The sequence below is a fragment of the Balaenoptera ricei genome, chromosome 2, assembly GCF_028023285.1.
Source record: "Balaenoptera ricei isolate mBalRic1 chromosome 2, mBalRic1.hap2, whole genome shotgun sequence".
Classification (NCBI taxonomy): domain Eukaryota; kingdom Metazoa; phylum Chordata; class Mammalia; order Artiodactyla; family Balaenopteridae; genus Balaenoptera; species Balaenoptera ricei.
In genome coordinates, this window is record NC_082640.1 from 96,292,293 (window position 1) to 96,309,100 (window position 16,808).

General features: G+C 40.2%; 2 protein-coding genes across 3 annotated transcripts in view; both read left to right on the forward strand.

Moving 5' to 3' along the window:
- SHC4 (SHC adaptor protein 4) overlaps positions 1-2,927 on the forward strand; it is a 130,362-nt gene extending 127,435 nt beyond the window's left edge. For both annotated transcript variants that reach the window (XM_059913335.1, XM_059913336.1), the window contains one exon: positions 533-2,927. In XM_059913335.1, the coding sequence (XP_059769318.1) occupies positions 533-688 (156 nt within the window). In that variant the 3' untranslated portion in view covers positions 689-2,927. The remainder of the gene's footprint in view (positions 1-532) is intronic.
- Positions 2,928-10,745: 7,818 nt separating this feature from the next.
- CEP152 (centrosomal protein 152) overlaps positions 10,746-16,808 on the forward strand; it is a 96,103-nt gene continuing 90,040 nt past the window's right edge. The window contains exon 1 of the mRNA XM_059915550.1: positions 10,746-10,809. The gene's annotated coding sequence lies outside the window, so the exon portion shown is untranslated. The remainder of the gene's footprint in view (positions 10,810-16,808) is intronic.

Here is a 16,808-nt window from a genome sequence, read left to right on the forward strand (position 1 = left end):
GGTGGGATAGGGAGGGTGGCAGGGAGATGCAAGAGGAGGGGATATTGGGATATATGTGTATATATAGCTGATTCACTTTGTTATAAAGCAGAAACTAACACACCATTGTAAAGCAATTATACTCCAATAAAAGGTAATTGGGGGGACTTTCCTGGTGGTCCAGTGGTTAAGACTTTGCCTTCCAATGCAGGCAGGTGTGGGTTCGATCCCTGGTCAGAGAGCTAAGATTCCACATGCCTCGGGGCCAAAAAAAAAAAAAAAAACCAGAAATATAAAACAGAAGCAATATTGTAACAAATTCAATAAAGACTTTAAAAATGGTCCGCATCAAACAAAAAAATCTTATAAAAAAAGGTAATTGGGAATGAGAAAATTGTTTACTAAGGGATCCAGAATTGAAAAGTACCTTTACTTTTCTTTATTCAGCAGTTACCTCATTCAAGGATATGTCTGTTTTTACCCTGTGATTGTTTATGCCTTTCAGGAGAACCATTATCATTTAACCTAAATACATTTGTATTTCCTTTTCAAGGTGAGGACCAAGGATCATGTATTTGATAATGTTGGCCACCTTATCAGATACCACATGGATAATAGTTTGCCAATCATCTCTTCTGGAAGCGAAGTAAGCCTTAAACAACCAGTGAGAAAAGATAATAATCTAGTACTTTTGCATTCCAACAAATGACAGTATGGAAGGGCCATCACACTGATACTTCAGGAAAGTCCATTTTGTATTAGGACACAAAGATAATTCACACTTGGTTTCTAGATAAATTAGAGCACAAACTGTGAAGTGTATCTTTCTGAGACCATCATGGACTAGGTCCTTTATAAAACAAAGAACTAACAAAAATTGATCTTCAGAAAGTGAAAATCAGAAAAGGGGAAGAGGATGGGTCCCTTTGAAAAGAAAGTATACATATGCACGGATGTCACTTTTTAAGGCCATATTGCATTGATAACAAGCTAAAAAAAGCACAATTAAAATTTCACGTGCTGAAGACAACTTGAATGAACTGCTGGGGCAGTGGTATGTGCCTTTCAACTTGATAATTTGGGGACATTTTCATATTGGGGAGATTAGTTCTAAATGTCTTCATATTCTATAACTATAGAACCATTTGCCAAAAAAGTTTTTCCTTGTTATAAAAATAAGAAGCCATTTGCTTAATAGTTATTGACTTTATTACATTTTCTGTTTGGTAACACTTTCACCTCAGTGTTAAAATAAATTTGACATTGAATTTGGACTCTGTCTATACCAGTGGAATCAAATCAAGGGCCGCTGAAAGCAATGGTCAGTTTCATTGGCCTGTCCCATTTGCTGTTTAAAGGGTTGGAGCCCAGATTCTTTGGCCTAGTATTTCTCAGTCTTTGCTATTTGGACTGTTTGTATGCAACATATGACAAACTAAAGAAGCCAAATCTATGTCATTTCTGATTTCATCGTATTTCTCCCTCCTTCCCTCTCCCCCTCATCCTTCCTCCCCAAAAAAGAGCTCATGAGTGCATGGATTTAAAAGATGGCAAACAAACCAGTGTTCTTCATGTTCAATCTCCAAATTGGTTCCATTCTTATTTAAAGCACCGAATTTATTTTAAAGTATGGGGAAATATCCCCTTGATTGGTGGTGACTCATAGGCCCTCATCTACATGTATCCTTAGCACCTTTTCTAGATATGACCAGACAAAATGTACCAGGGAGAAAACACTGAATGAAACAATTGGAAAGGTTTGACACAAGCAGGCACACTTGGTAAACCAATGATGTAATGAAGCGTTGTGTAGGGAAAAGCGCTGGACTGGGTCTCAGTGTGACCTTGAGCAACTTGCTGGACCTGCCTGGACTCCAGTTTCCTTGTCTATAAAATGAGGGAGCTGGGCTAGGTGAATTCATAGGTCCATTTCAGCCCTAACATAATTTATAAAAGGCAAATTTTTCATTTATTAGGGGTCAGTGTTGATAACCAGTCTGTATAATTAAGCTGGAAACTGCAGCTTTTTCCTTTAGTCTGTGTCTGTACTCATTGAGATCATCATTCAGATAGCAGAGATCTGGAGCCTTTCAGTCAAAAACATTGAAACTTTGGAAAAACATAAGTGATGGTAGTAGAAGTAGATTTGGTTATTTTGAGTGGCAGAAAACAGCTTCAGTCTCAGCCCTCTACCTGCCTTTGCATACAGAGATATGGCCATTATTTTAGAGTTTTTTTTGTTTTGTTTTTGTTTTTTTATCTTGAGTTATCTGGACAATTGCCTTAATTCCACTTCACTTTGGATGTGTAGATACAACTTAATCTTTGTAATTGTGAAATGTTTGCTAAGTTTTAAGTAAAATATGAGAAACTTCTTTCGCATAGAAATCATCAGAAACCAAGCACACTGAACTCTTAATATTTTTATGTGAAGGTTTATGCTTTTATTTTACTTTTACTGCCATGGGCTTCTTAGATAGGTTTGTTTCCTTTTATACAACTAGGAAGCAATGTATTTTTCCTCAATTTTGCATACACCGTAGTTCTTGATTATTTGTCCTCGTAAAGGGGATGAGCATGGGTATAAATCAGCGAAGTTTATGGGTGATCTAATTATCTTAACAGAGGCAGAGCAGGGCTGTGGTCTCATTCTGGTTGAGCAGAGTGATAACTGGGTGGCCAGAAGAAGTTCTTGATAGAAGCTGATGCAAAGAGTATAGCTGACACATAGATGGTCAGTGTTGACTGTAACGGTGTGGTAGTTGGACGAGCAAACACCACACTTGCAACAACGGGCACAGTTAAAGGGAAACAACAAAAGAAGTGTTTGCCTGCATGCTCTTTTAATGTCACATCCTTATCTTCATCTGTCTTAAGGTGGAAATCCATTTGCATATAAATACCTGTAAACAACTTTAAAAAAATAATAAATGATTATTGCTTTGTGACGACTGACAGTATATGCCTGATGTTTGGGATTTGGAAAATGTGTCATTTGTAGGATGCATCAGGGTCCTGACAGGAAACAGATGGCTCACTTAAATTGGGTGACTAGAGGAGAGTTTGATAAAGGGACTATTGACAAAGGTGTGGGCGAAGTATGGGGAAGCCACAAGGGAGGATGCAGTGCTCTTCAGCCAGTGAAGGAGTAGGGGAGGGAGCAGTAACAGAACCTGGAGAGAGAGCTGTGTGAAAGGGCTGCCTTTTAGGAGCTGTGGGCTACAGAGGAGGCACTTAACCAGCCCTGGGGACTCCACTGGGAGGAGGCTAAGGGGCATTATACTCAGACGACAAAGGATAGCCTTTCAGCAAATGATGCTGGAGCAACGGTACATCTGTAGGCAAAAGAATGAACCTCACACTTTATGTAAACATTAGCTCAAATGGATTATGGACTTAAATGCGAAATGTAAAACTGTGATAACTTTTAGGAAAGAAAAACATAGAGGAAAGTCTTCAGGATATAAGGCAAGGCAAAGAGTCCTTAGACATGACCTGTTAAGGAAAAACTGGTATGTTGTACTTCATCAAAAGTACACATTTTTGGGAATTCGTGGTGGTCCAGTGGTTAGGAATTTGCACCAAAAAAAAAAAAAAAAGAGAGAGAGAGAGAAAAAAATACAGATTTTTGCTCTGTGAAAGCTCTGATAAGAGGATGAAGGACAAGCTGTGGACTGGGAGGAAATATTTGCAAACCACATGTCTAGAATAAATAAAAAGCTCTTAAAACTCAACATAAAAACTCTAATTAGAAAATGGGCAAAAAACATGCATAGACATTTCACTGAAGGTATACAGATGACAAAAAGCAGGTGAAAATATATTCAACATCATTAGGCAGTAGGGAAATGCAAATTGAAATCACAGTGAGATATTACTGCACACATAACAGAACGCGTAAATGAAAAATAACGACAACACTAAATGTTGGCTAGGATGAGAAGAAAGTAGATCACACATATATTCCTGGGGAGAATGTAAAATAGTGCAGCCAGTCCAGAAAGCAGTTTGGTAGTTTATTAAAAAAGTAAACATGCAACTTACATTCAACCCAACAATTGTATTCTTGTGCATTGATCACAGAGAAATAAAAACTTAACGTTCACACAAAAACTTGTACAGGAGTGTTTATAGTAGCACTGTTTGTAATGACCTAAAACTGGAAAAGTCTCCAATGTTCCTTCGGTGTGTGAATGTTATACAAACTGTGGTACATCCGTACCATGGAATACTACTCAGCAGTAAAAAAGAATGAGATGATGAGATGCTGATACAACCACTTAGATGATCTTCAGAGAATTATGCAGAGCAAAAACAAGCTAATCCCAAAAGTTTTATGTACCATAAAACTACATTTATGTAACATTCTTGAAATGTTGTTTCTATAAAATTATTGAAATGGAGAACAGATTAAGGAAGGAGTCAGTAGGAGAGAGGGAAGTGAGTACAGTTGTAAAAGAACAACATTAGGGATCCTTGTGTGATTGAATTGCTTTGAATCTTGACTGTATCAATGTGGATATCTTGGTTGTGTTATTGTACTACAGTTTTGTGAGGTGTTATCATTGGTGGAAGCTGGATAAAGCTTACAGGAGATGTCCCCGTATTATTTCTTGCAATCACATGTGAATCTACAATTTTCTCAAAATTAAAAGTTTAATTTAAAAAAAAGTTGGGGGGTAAAAGTTAGATATGGCAAGAGATTTTAAGAAGGTTGCCACTTTAACCCTTGGCAGATTCACTGAATATACTAAATCCACAGAACATGGTGGTTGGTTCATCTTCATAGTCCTAGGTCCCATCATTCTAGGACTGGGAGGGGTCATTTGACTGAGCTGCATGAGACCACCTCCATTACCTACTCAAATGTAAATGTTTGATGTCATCTCCAAAGACACATTGATAAGATCAAAGGATGGCAAACATAGACGGTCAGCTCCGTCCAGACCCCCTCAGATCCGTTGAGCCATTTCTGTGTGTTTTGCTCCTAACTGCTTGTACAGGTGACTGTTGATTCTAAGGACAACCTCAGGCCAGGGGAGCTGCTTTGGGTTACCAAGAGCCAGAAGTGCCCCTGGACTTCCTCTTCCCCTTCCCTGGTGCAGGAGCAGGAAGGCTCAGCCAGTTGCCCCATTCTGATTACACTCCAGAGCTCCCTGTAGGGTCAGGTTGGGGCCAGCACTTCTCCTGAAAACATATCCCTGACTGGCTTCTTCCCCTGGCCCTGTCCAGCTTCCTCACTCCCTAATAGCTTTCTCAGGGAAGCCCTTCCTTAGTAAATCATTTGCACTCAAATTTTCATCCCAAAGTTCACTTCTGGGAACCTGACCAAAGATAGAAGAATATCAAATAACTTTACATGTGTATCCCATTACTGGACAATAATATCTAAGTGTTCAAATACATTAACATTTTAAATAAATCCTATAATTTCTTATAAATGGTATCATTATGTTGTATTTTGTTAATATCCATTGAACATGTTATGTAAGCACATAAAGTACACACCAATTTTATAATCTTGTCTTGGTACTTCTTTCTTTCCTTTTTAATCTACTGTTTCAAGAAGCAGAAGCGGAGTGTGGCATCTGGGAGGGTCTGCATTCCACGTTCAAATATAATTTTTGCACCTTTGGATCTTTATCAAATGGTCATCATCACTTTTCTAATAGCTTTTACTGGTTTTCTGATTAAAAACCTTGATGCTGTGGAAACTCCTAAGCATTAAATCCAGGCAATTGGCTCTCACACTTTTGGCCGAAGAGCATTGAAGAGGCAAAAGGCTATTGTCCCACATACCTTTCATCCCCCAACCCCTTCTTTTTCTTGTCGTGAAAAATATGACGCAGTGACAATAAAGAACTAGAGAGGAACAACAGGAAGTGTTTACTCACTTTTAGGGGAGGAATATTATACTGTTCCTATGATTTTATATTCCAAAATACTGCCCTATACATTTTTCAGAAAATGAGTAATTTTATCACTTGCCTTGATAATATATTATTAGTTATTTAAATAGAATAAATTAATAGCCAACACATTTCAATAAAGCATAAGCAAATTTCAGAGGAATTATAAATTGACTTTAGTAATAGATTACTAGTGACAAAAATTGAACCTCAACTTGGATATTAAAGTCAAGTTATAGGAAAAGTGTAAATTAATATATTAAAGCAGTTAACACTACGTGCAGTTAGGTTAACCAAACTCACAACAAACTTAATTGATATCAGTGGTGCCAAGCAAAGCTAGTTTATAATTAAGAAGCAGGAATAACAACTCTTAAAAACCATGACTTCCTGGGAATGGTGCTATTAACATCCCTCTCCCAAAAGTGGGAATTTCAATTATCTTCAAGTGTGCATGAGCAGGAACTTTACAATGTTGCACGTAGAAATGATGAATAATCCTTCTTGGTCAACTTAAATAATGTGCTAATTTTAATTTACAAATTCTAAACATTAGTAGCCCCTAACATCTTACTTGGTAGATTCCTATTAGGTAAACCTTAGCTGTATGTAAAAATAAAAACCTATAAAATTGCAAGTTATTTTCCCATGATACCTGGAGAAACGACTTGTGTGTTTGTGTCATGTAATGACCCATCAGGAATATCCTTAAGGTCCATCAGTGGGACATGGATCATGTTTGGAGAATCACTGGTCTAGACTTTTCAAATATAATCTGTCACAAATGCATCTTAGTCATAAACATTTGGTTGCAAAGAACAGGAACCCACCTGTATTAATTTCCTAGGGCTGCCTCAACAAAGTACCACAAACTAGCTTAAAACAGCAGAATTTTATTCTCTCACAGTTCTGGAGGCTAGAAGTCTGAAAATAACGAGTTGATAGGACCATGCTTCCTCAGAATACTCTAGGGAAGAATCCCTTGCCAGTTTCTGGTGGCCCTGGATGTTCCTTGGCTTGTAGCAATGTAACTCCAGTTTGTTCCTCTGTCTCCACGTGGCTGTCTTCTCCTTGCGTGTCTTTCTGTGTCCTTTCCTCTTCTTTTAAGGACACCAGTCATTAGATTTAGGGCCAATCCTCATCCAATATGACCTCATATTAACTAATTACATTTGCAAAGACTCTATTTCCAAATAAAGTCACATTCTGAGTTCTGGGTGGACATGAAATTTGCGGGAACGCTATCCAACCCTTACAAGCTTACTCAAGTAAAAAGATGTTTTAAAGTTCAGATTATCACAGAACCAAGGAAAAGATGAACTGTCAGGCTTCATAAAGCACAGGAACCAGGCAGATCCATGGCTCTGAGTGGCAGAAGTTCATGATAGTCTATGTTCCACCATATACATGACACAGCTATGGAAGGAGCATATTTCCCATAAAATACAGAAAATGTAATAAAAATCTGCTTCTGTAGGGTTACCACTTGACCCAGTTTCATAGAGTCATTTCTGTTATCTGGGAAGAGAATATGATTGGCTCAGCTTGGGTCTGGTGCTCACCTTTGACCCAATCAGGTATGGCCAGGTCTTGGAGTGGTGGGGAGGTGATGGTGGTGAGGTCATAGTGGCTGAGGGCAGGTGTAGATTCTGTGATAAGTAGCTTAATCAGGGAAGGCATTTTGACCCACATGTCAATATTAAACAAGCCCCTAGAACAGTGCTTGGTACAAAATAGATGCTCAAAAAATACTATTGAATATGCAACAAATAATGGTTTGATATTCCTCAAATAACACTGTTAAATAATAGTGTTTCTACATTTTTAAAGCTCTTTTCACACAATCTTATTTCATCCTTTTTACAGTCCTGCAAAGCAGTTATTATCACTCCTATTTTCAAATAAGACTTTCCTCCACAGAAGGATTAAATAAATTGTGGACAAAAACTAGTAGGTAGGAGAGCTGGAACTTGAACTCAGATCTTCTTTAAGTTCAGTGCTTTTTTGAGGATAGCACTCCTTATTACAGGATGGCATTGCTTTGACCTGATAGCTCTGACACCAAAGAGAAGGTAGGAAAAGGAAGAAATGAGGGCTTAGCTGCACCTTTATAAATGATCTGAATGGGAGGGACCACATCTCAACAACAGGCATTTCCCCTTGAAATGTAAATGAGTCTGGTAGAGATAGCCCCTCCCAGCTCACAGATGTGTCAAATATGCAGGATAAACATTGACCCAACATTCTACAGATAATCTTTCCAGCATTCAACGTCTTTGGCAGTTTTTCTCTCTTTTTCTGCATTTGTCTTTATTACCTCAGGATTCCTCTGTGTGCTTGTGTTTCTCTGGATGTAAGTTCATTCCTTGTGCGTTACCATACCTTACCTCTGTAGCATGCCTTTCCCATCCCTTCAGGCGTCAAGCTCTTCTATTGGCTATCTTGTCCCAGCCTACTTCTCCAATCTTACTTCTAAATACAAGAATCCTTTACTTTTGCTCATCTGCCCTTCATATTGCAATCACTCTTGCTAATCAACCTGCCTGTTGACTCTTCCTCTCCTTCCAGGAACTTTCCCTGAGAGATCCTTCCTAACGTGTTCACTTTTCCCCAGAATTATTACTATCTACTCATATTGCATGTAGTAAACTACTTTTTTGTGTGTTATCATTTCTCTTTTTATGTAAGCATCTTGCACCTCAGAGTGTGGGTGCCTCGCTGGCAGGGGTCCTGCCTCTCACTTTATATATCAAGCACCTAGACCAGGAATTAAACATGATAGGCAGTCAAGAAAATTTCATTGATTATAATATGTCCACAACTCCACTCAAATCCATTTTTAAAAAAGGTAAGGGGCTCTGATTTATTCTATTTTTTTGTGACTTAGGTGCTTAAGTCTCACTTATATTTTATATATAGTGATGAGCTCTGGATTTAGAGATAAAGGAGCTGGGTTCAAAATTCTGTCTCTGTCTCACATTAACTGTGTAACCTTGGACACTTCATTATTATTATTATTATTATTATTATTTATTTTTTTTTTTTTCATCAGTTTCTTACACTGTAAAATGGGATCCTAATACCTGTACTAGCTCCTCACAGGGTTGTTGTGAGGAAAAGTTAGCTAGTGTCTGTGAAAAAACTTACCAATGTCTAAAGCACTATGTAAGGGATTATAAACACTGTCTCCTCATGTGCTTTCCTGCCTTAACATCTTTTTTTTTTTCTTTCATCTCTCTAATAAACAGTCGTTTGTGGGCAGGGATCATTTAGCATTCTTGCTGTAGCATTTCATCTTAACCCTTAGCACAGGACACTACACGCAGCTTGCTGATGGGCTGCAGTGAGATGTGGAAAGCCCATAAGCCTAGTACTCACTAACAGACACCTTGGCTCAGATTTCAACAACTGCCATTTACCTGAATGCCTTTTATTTGCTTTTTCTGGCACAAAGAGGTTTCATTTTATTTGTTCATTCATTTGCTCATTTATCAAGTTTTGTTTTGAGTGCCTACCAGGGGCCACAAAGCAAAGTAAGTGCCTTAAGATATTGACGTTGGACTGAGTGAAACATTCACACAGCAACTAGTTATATAGTAGATAACAAGGATTATAATAAGATATGTACACTGTGTCCAAAGGGACGAAAGATCATTTCTACCAAGGGAGGGAGGTGTGTGTCATGAAAGGGTTCAGAGGAGGTGCTCATCTATCTTGAAGACTGAGTAGCCGGGGAAGTTAAGTGGGGCAATCAATACAGGTGAAAGGAATAGCTTGAGCAAAACAAAAGCACCCTGGGAACCACGGGCAGCTGGGTCAGAGATTTCACTCATCTGTTGCTATGGATTGAGTACCTAATGTGTGCCAGACACTTATGCTTAGTGGATGGGGTTATAGGGGTCAGTGTAGGGGTGGGATGGTGAGGTAACAAATGAAAGCTAGCCAGATTGTGAACAACCTTTAACAACCCTTTTACTCCATACTAGTATATATGGGAAAGGGTTAAAAGGATCTGTGAACCTACTACTACCTTGATATTCACTGGAACCCTTTTACCCCAGGAAGGTAGATACAATAATGGGCTTTACCGCAGACTGGGCAGCTCTGTCCTAAAGGTCAGGTTAACATATACCAGAGTGACAGGAACATTCGCACTCGAGGAGATTCAAGTAGTGAATAAACATGTAGAGAATGTGTCATCTCATCAGTAATTAAAGAAACACATTCAAACAAGGCGGGACCTAGTAAGCAAGAAGACAAAGTGAAACGACCTCTAAGGCTGTTAAGGTGATGGGGAAGCAGGCACCTTAGAGAATCAGAAAGGCAAATACAAAAACCTCCAAGGTGGGTTCGTTGGGGAAAGTGAGGGATTCTATGTGCTGCAGCTGAGAACTGGGATTTAGGAGTGGAGAGCGCAGGGGGCACGAGTCACTGCACTAGGTGGTGAGGGGAGGGGCAAGGAGGTCGGGCAAAACCGGTTCATCCTAGGAAAGGGCAGGAGGCCAGGTGCTTGGGCCTCTCTATGCAACCGATAGGCCCGCCCCCTCTAGAGTCAACCCTTCCGTAATTGGCTCAAGGATCCACCAATGGGCACACAGGAGGAACTTCCCGCCACCTCTGGCGCCCGCTTTTAAACAGCCGTACAGTATTGCAACTGCAGGCGGACTTCTCAATCTAGCTTGAGAAAGGCGGAGACTTCCGCCTCTACGCCCTGCCCCAAGCCGGCATGGCCCCGCCCACCAGGCCCGCTTCTAACCAGCGATTGAAGGAGCCGGCTGCTCTTCAATGGCCTCGGGGCTCCGTGGGTTCAGTTGTGACTAGGAAGGAGCTAGCGGGTTAGAGCCCGGGTGAGGGGTTTGCTAGAAGTTGGCTTTCGGCGGGAGCTAGGGTGTCTCCGCGGTGACAGCATCCGTGGCCTCCGGTGAGTTTCGCTTCTTGGCTGGGCTTGTGGCTGGGATAGGAGGAGGTGCGGGGTCCTTGGGATTCTGGCTGAGGCTTCCCGGAGGACTGACCCGTCCCCTCCCCAAATCCCGCGGTGGTGGACTGCTTGCAGGTGGCGGGGCTCCGCCTTTGACTTTGAAGTCTCATCCAGACCCCAAGATCCTACTTAGAAGTGACGTCTGGGAAGCCTTCCTCGCCTCCTCCAGGCTGCTAGGGTAGCGCTGAGACCTGACCCTGGGGACCCCCCGCCGTGGTCACCCTGGCGCCGTGCCAGGCTCACAGGGGGTGCTCTGTACACGTGTGTTGACTGAGTGCATGTGACGCTGGCAGCCCAAGCCAGCAGCCCCAGGCCTCCTGGGCTCCGTGCAGCTTGGGTCTCGCAGTACCTGTTTGCTGTGCCATAGTTGACGCCAAACGGAGTTCCTTGGTAAGGACTTGGGTTTATCTTCATTCAACCTGTTGTTGCCTACTTGCTGCATCCTCTGGGCACCCTGAATGTATTTGTCCAAGCTACTGTCACTAGCACTGATCACAGATTATTGTCATCCTTTGTTTTTATGTGTGTTTCTTTCCCTTCACCAAATCCTGATGAACTTTGTAATCTTGAACAGTGCTTGGCAAGTAATTGTTGAATGAATAAATAGGCTTCCTAAGCCTGGTATTGCAAGTCTGAAACAGGCTAGTGTGCTCTGGCTATTTCCATTCTAGAAAGGAAGCTAACATGTAAGCAAGTAAGTAGAATTTCCTAACTCTCAGGGCACTTAAAGACCCTTTTGTGGCACTTAACCTTTTCTATCTTACAGTCATGAACTTGAGTGTGATTTAAGCTGAATTTCGCCATATCCTTCACAATGCATGACAATTTATATGCACCTCCTAGATGTGAATGCACTCAACTAAATGAGAGGCTGAAATTGAAGCTATAAGAAAAGTATAAGAAATAGAGCCTGAAAGTGCCAAAGAATGACTAATTTCATGGGGGGAGGGCATCTTGAAGAAAGTGGCATTTTCATCCCAGTAATGATTGCAGTATTTGAAGGAAAGTTTCCCACACACTGCATATTCACTTTTTCTCAGATATACTGAATGCTGTTTATTCCTTTAACCTCTTTTGTAGCTGGCAGACTTCTATTCATGAGTAACATGTCATGATAAAAACAAAACTAAGATGTATTGATTGGTACACAGTGCTAAGCGCTTCAAGTCCATTAATCTTGTGAATCCTCGTAACCAATCTTTGACGTAGGTACTGTTTTTTACCCCCATTTTATTAATGAGTAAATGGAAACAGTTGTGCAAGTTTGCACAGCTGTTAAGCAGGAGAACCAGAACTGAGCCCAGGTTGTCTGAATGAGTGCCCTCATTCTTAACCACTTAACAGCCATATTGTGTCTTTTTTTTTTTTTTAATTTATTTATTATTATTTTTATTTATTTTTGGCTGTGTTGGGTCTTCGTTTCTGTGCGAGGGCTCCCTCCAGTTGCGGCGAGCGGGGGCCACTCTTCATCGCGGTGCGCGGGCCTCTCACTATCGCGGCCTCTCTTGTTGCGGAGCACAGGCTCCAGACGCACAGGCTCAGCAGTTGTGGCTCACGGGCCCAGTCGCTCCGCGGCATGTGGGATCCTCCCAGACCAGGGCTCAAACCCGTGTCTCCTGCATCGGCAGGCAGACTCGCAACCACTGCGCCACCAGGGAAGCCCCCATATTGTGTCCTTTAAGATCTATTTCTAAAGTCTTTCTGTGAAACTTCTTTCAGCCTTCTTTTCTTCTTAGCATAATTAATTTGTACTTTGTACTTTCCTCTATTACAGAATGTATTACAAGGTATCATTTAACTATTAATTCATATCATTGTTTCCCTAAGGGACTGTGAGCTTCCCATGGCTGGTAGCATGTCTTAGATACATCTAGGCTATAACCTGGCCCACAGTAGGTGCTCAGTAAAATCTTTATTGAAATAATGAATCTGTATAGAGCAACATGAATGTATTATATTCATTCAACAAATATTGGTTGTGTGCAAAGGGTGGGGGAGATACATTTTAATTCTGCCCCCAGAGTGCTTATAGGCTATTAGATGAGGCAAAAACAATGCTACTTTTGCTTTCTAATGTTTTGTCCAATTAAACACATATTGGTCTTTCTCATTGCAAGGAGGGCAAAGAAAACATAACCAGCGACAACAAAATGAGTAATGAGTGGGACATATGACAGAACATAGCCTTGTAAATAAGTTCAGAAAAAGTTATCTATCTAGGAAGAAAGTATTAACCATCTTGCTATTAAAAAAAAAAAAGCATACTGTACACTTATTCTGCATCTTGATTTTTTAAATAGTCAATATATAGAGAGATATTTCATTATTTTTATTAGTGACACAGTATTGCCAAATTTATTCAAAAGTACTTTTACTAGGGCAAATATTCTTTTTCAATATATTAATATTGATAGTTCTCAAGATGGTTTTCCCAATTCATACTTTCATCAGCAATTCATGAGGATGCCTGTTTCCTATAAAATAGCCACCACTAGGGCTTCCCTGGTGGCCAAGTGGTTAAGAATCCGGCTGCCAATGCAGGAGACACGGGGTCGAGCCCTGGTCCGGGAAGATCCCACATGCCGTGGAGCAACTAAGCCCGTGCGCCACAACTACTGAGCCTGTGCTCTAGAGCCCACGAGCCACAACTACTGAGCCTGTGTGCCACAACTACTGAAGCCCATGTGCCTAGAGCCCGTGCTCCGCAACAAAAGAAGCCACAGCAATAAGCCCGTGCACCATAACGAAGAGTAGCCCCTGCTCGCTGCAACTAGAGAAAAGCCCACGTGCAGCAACAAAGACCCAATGCAGCCAAAAATAAATAAAATAAATTAATTTAAAAAATAATAGCCACCACTCACTAGCTGTTATCATGTTTTTTTTTTTTATTTAGTGGTTGAAAATCATATTTCATTGTTTAAATGGCACTTTGAATTCTTTGTGAGATTAATCATGTTTTCAAGTTCGTTGAGCATTTGCATTTCTTTTTTTTTTTAATGAAATGTATCAGTTGCCCATTTTAAATTAAGTTGTCTTTTTCTCATTTCTTTGTGAGAATTGTATATTGGGACTTTCTCTTGTGTTTTGCAAGTCTCTTTCTCATTATTATTTTACCCTTTGATAATATTTTCTTTTTATACATAATATTTGACTTGCTAATGATGGTTTTTGCCATATACAGTTTCTTTTTGTATGTGTGTATGTTTAAGTTTCCGTCAAGTTTTTCCTTTATGGCTTCTGGGTTTATTATCTTGCTAGTTTTTTTTTTTTTTAATTTAAGCAGCCTCTTTTATTGTTCTGAATATTATAGTGAAGTCTCTGATAGCAGTAATCAGTAATGATTAATAAGCAGAAGAAAAGCATTAGCTTTTATTTTAAATTTTAGTTAAATACTAATTACCTTTTTAGTCTCTTTGTTTTTTAAGCCACAGTAAGTTTATCAAATTTCCCTTAATGCCTAAAATAATTTCTTACGGTCTCTGGTAGTTTGCACTTTTCAGAAGGAAAGCTAATTTGTACCTTTTCCTCCCAGTGGAGAGAGATTTTGTTCTTTCAGATATTTTCAGATTTCTTCTTTAATGACACGGTTTGGATGTAAAACGCCATTCAAAACAAAGATATAGTTTTGTCTTTTACATTTTCTTCACTTAAAAATGAAAATAGGGTATTCCCTGGCGGTCCAGTGGTTAAGACTCTGCACTTTCACTGCTAAGGACCTGGCTTCAATCCCTGGTCTGGGAACTAAGATCCTGCATGCTGTGCAGCCAAAAAAAGAAAAAAAGAGAAAACTAGACTTTATTAAAAAAAATGAAAATACCTTGTAGAATTCATCATTCTCTATCTGAGAAAAAGTAGTTCTTTATTTAAAATAACTATTTAGCAATAAGCTCTTGTAAATCTTAATGTTCCTTTTCAGTATTCAACGAATTGATGGCAGGTTGGTGAAGTGTTGGAAAAAAAAAAAAAACCCTCCCTCCTTTTACTTAATAAAAGGGAAATTAACCCAAATTCCCTATTCTGGCTTTAACTATAAAATTCAGGGAAAGGTGGAAAATACCATAAGAATTAGAAGCAGGAAAGATTACTTCTGCCTGGAGAATTCAGGGATGCCTTTAAGGTCCAGCTTAATTGCATTTCTTTTAAGGAGCCAGCATTTACATGGGCTTGTATTTTCATAATCTATAGATTCTATAGACTTGATGTTCACTTGAAGTAGTGAAAAAACCCTAGAGACATGAGCTTGTGTTACTGTTTTTCCCTCACCATTTCAGCTACATTGTAGGCTCTTTACCATATTCAGGTATCCGTCTTATGCTGGTATACAAGAGGTTGCTTGTAGCTGCTGGGTGGAGACAAGGTTTAGAGTCCCCAGGCCTCTCTACTTTACTTCTCAGTGAAGGAGTACGTGTGTCCCTCCCTCCATGTAGCCCTGGCACAAGAACAGAAAGGAGGAGGTCTGGTCTAAGAAGCAGAGGCTGGAAGGGTTTAGTTGATGTGAGGAGTCTGAATTCATAGAATTGAAAGGGATGGGTTGGGTGTAGGGACCAGAGAGGGGAGGGATAAAAAAGTTGGACTGCAAATTAGAGTTTGGCCGAGAAACAGTCCTTGTAAAACAAACTAAAACTTATGGGGATTTTCAGCATCGAAATTCATATTTGTGTTAATCTGTAATACCATATTTCATCTATTATAATGTGCACATTTTCTTTTCACTTTTGTTTTGTTTTTTTTTGCCGCTCCGTGTGGCTTGCAGGATCTTAATTCCCTGACCAGGGATTGAACCCAGGTCACGGCAGTGAAAGCGCCAAGTTCTAACCACTGGACCGCCCGGGAGCTCCCTTCTTTTCACATTTTAACATCTACAAAGAGGCTGCATTTTAAAGTTAATGATGTGTCATGATTTAATTGGCCACATCTTTTTCTTAGTGGTACAGATGGAACTGTGTCATACCATCAAGGGCACCTTAGAGCTGATGAAGTGGAATATCTTTTGCTATAGAGGTATTGGCTTACATAAAAGTTTGTGATCTTAGTCCTCTACTGTCAACACGAGGGAGCTAAGTTCTTTATGGTAAAATATGTTTGGATTGCCAGGTCTATGCTTCTCATTTCACTTCCAGTTTAATGACATTTTAGAGCCTGAAAAGTGAGTGTATGATCTGTGGCCCAGCCTCACATCAAAGTGCATTTCATTGGCATGCACAAGAGTGGACTGAATAGAGGACAGCATTAGGCCGTGTAATTGATGATGCTTGCCTACTTTTTTGTCAGGATTGTTCAGAGTTTTGAAATTCTGGGTAGTTTCTGTGTAGTGTCAGGATCCCTAAGTATAATTCAAATCATCAGCAGTCTTTTGACCGTAAGTACTTGAAAACCCATTTCCTGCTGCTGCTTCTGCCACAGCAGTGACCATTCTCCAGGGAAGTCTTGCTGCTGCTTTGGGACAGTGTCATAGCTTCACATCCTTCACTTCTGTTTTTCCTGAGTATTTTTTGCTAGAACTTGATTTTATCAAGCTTAAGAGCAGGACATTTAACACATATACATATATATATATATTTTTAAATTTATTTTTGGCTGCGTTGGGTCTTCGTTACTGTGTGCAGGCTTTCTCTAGTTGCAGCGAGCGGGAGCTACTCTTCGTTGTGGTGCGCGGGCTTCTCATTGTGATGGCTTCTCTTGTTGCGGAGCACGGGCTCTAGGCGCACAGGCTTCAGTAGTTGTGGCACGCAGGCTCAGTAGTTGTGGCTTGTGGGCTCTAGAGCACAGGCTCAGTAGTTGTGGCACATGGGCTTAGTTGTTTAGCAGCATGTGGGATCTTCCTGGACCAGGGCTTGAACTTGTGTCCCCTGCACTGGCAGGCGGATTCTTAACCACTGCTCCACCAGGAACGTCCTAACACATATTTTTGTTGTGTGCTCTGTGGAGTTTACTGGATTGTA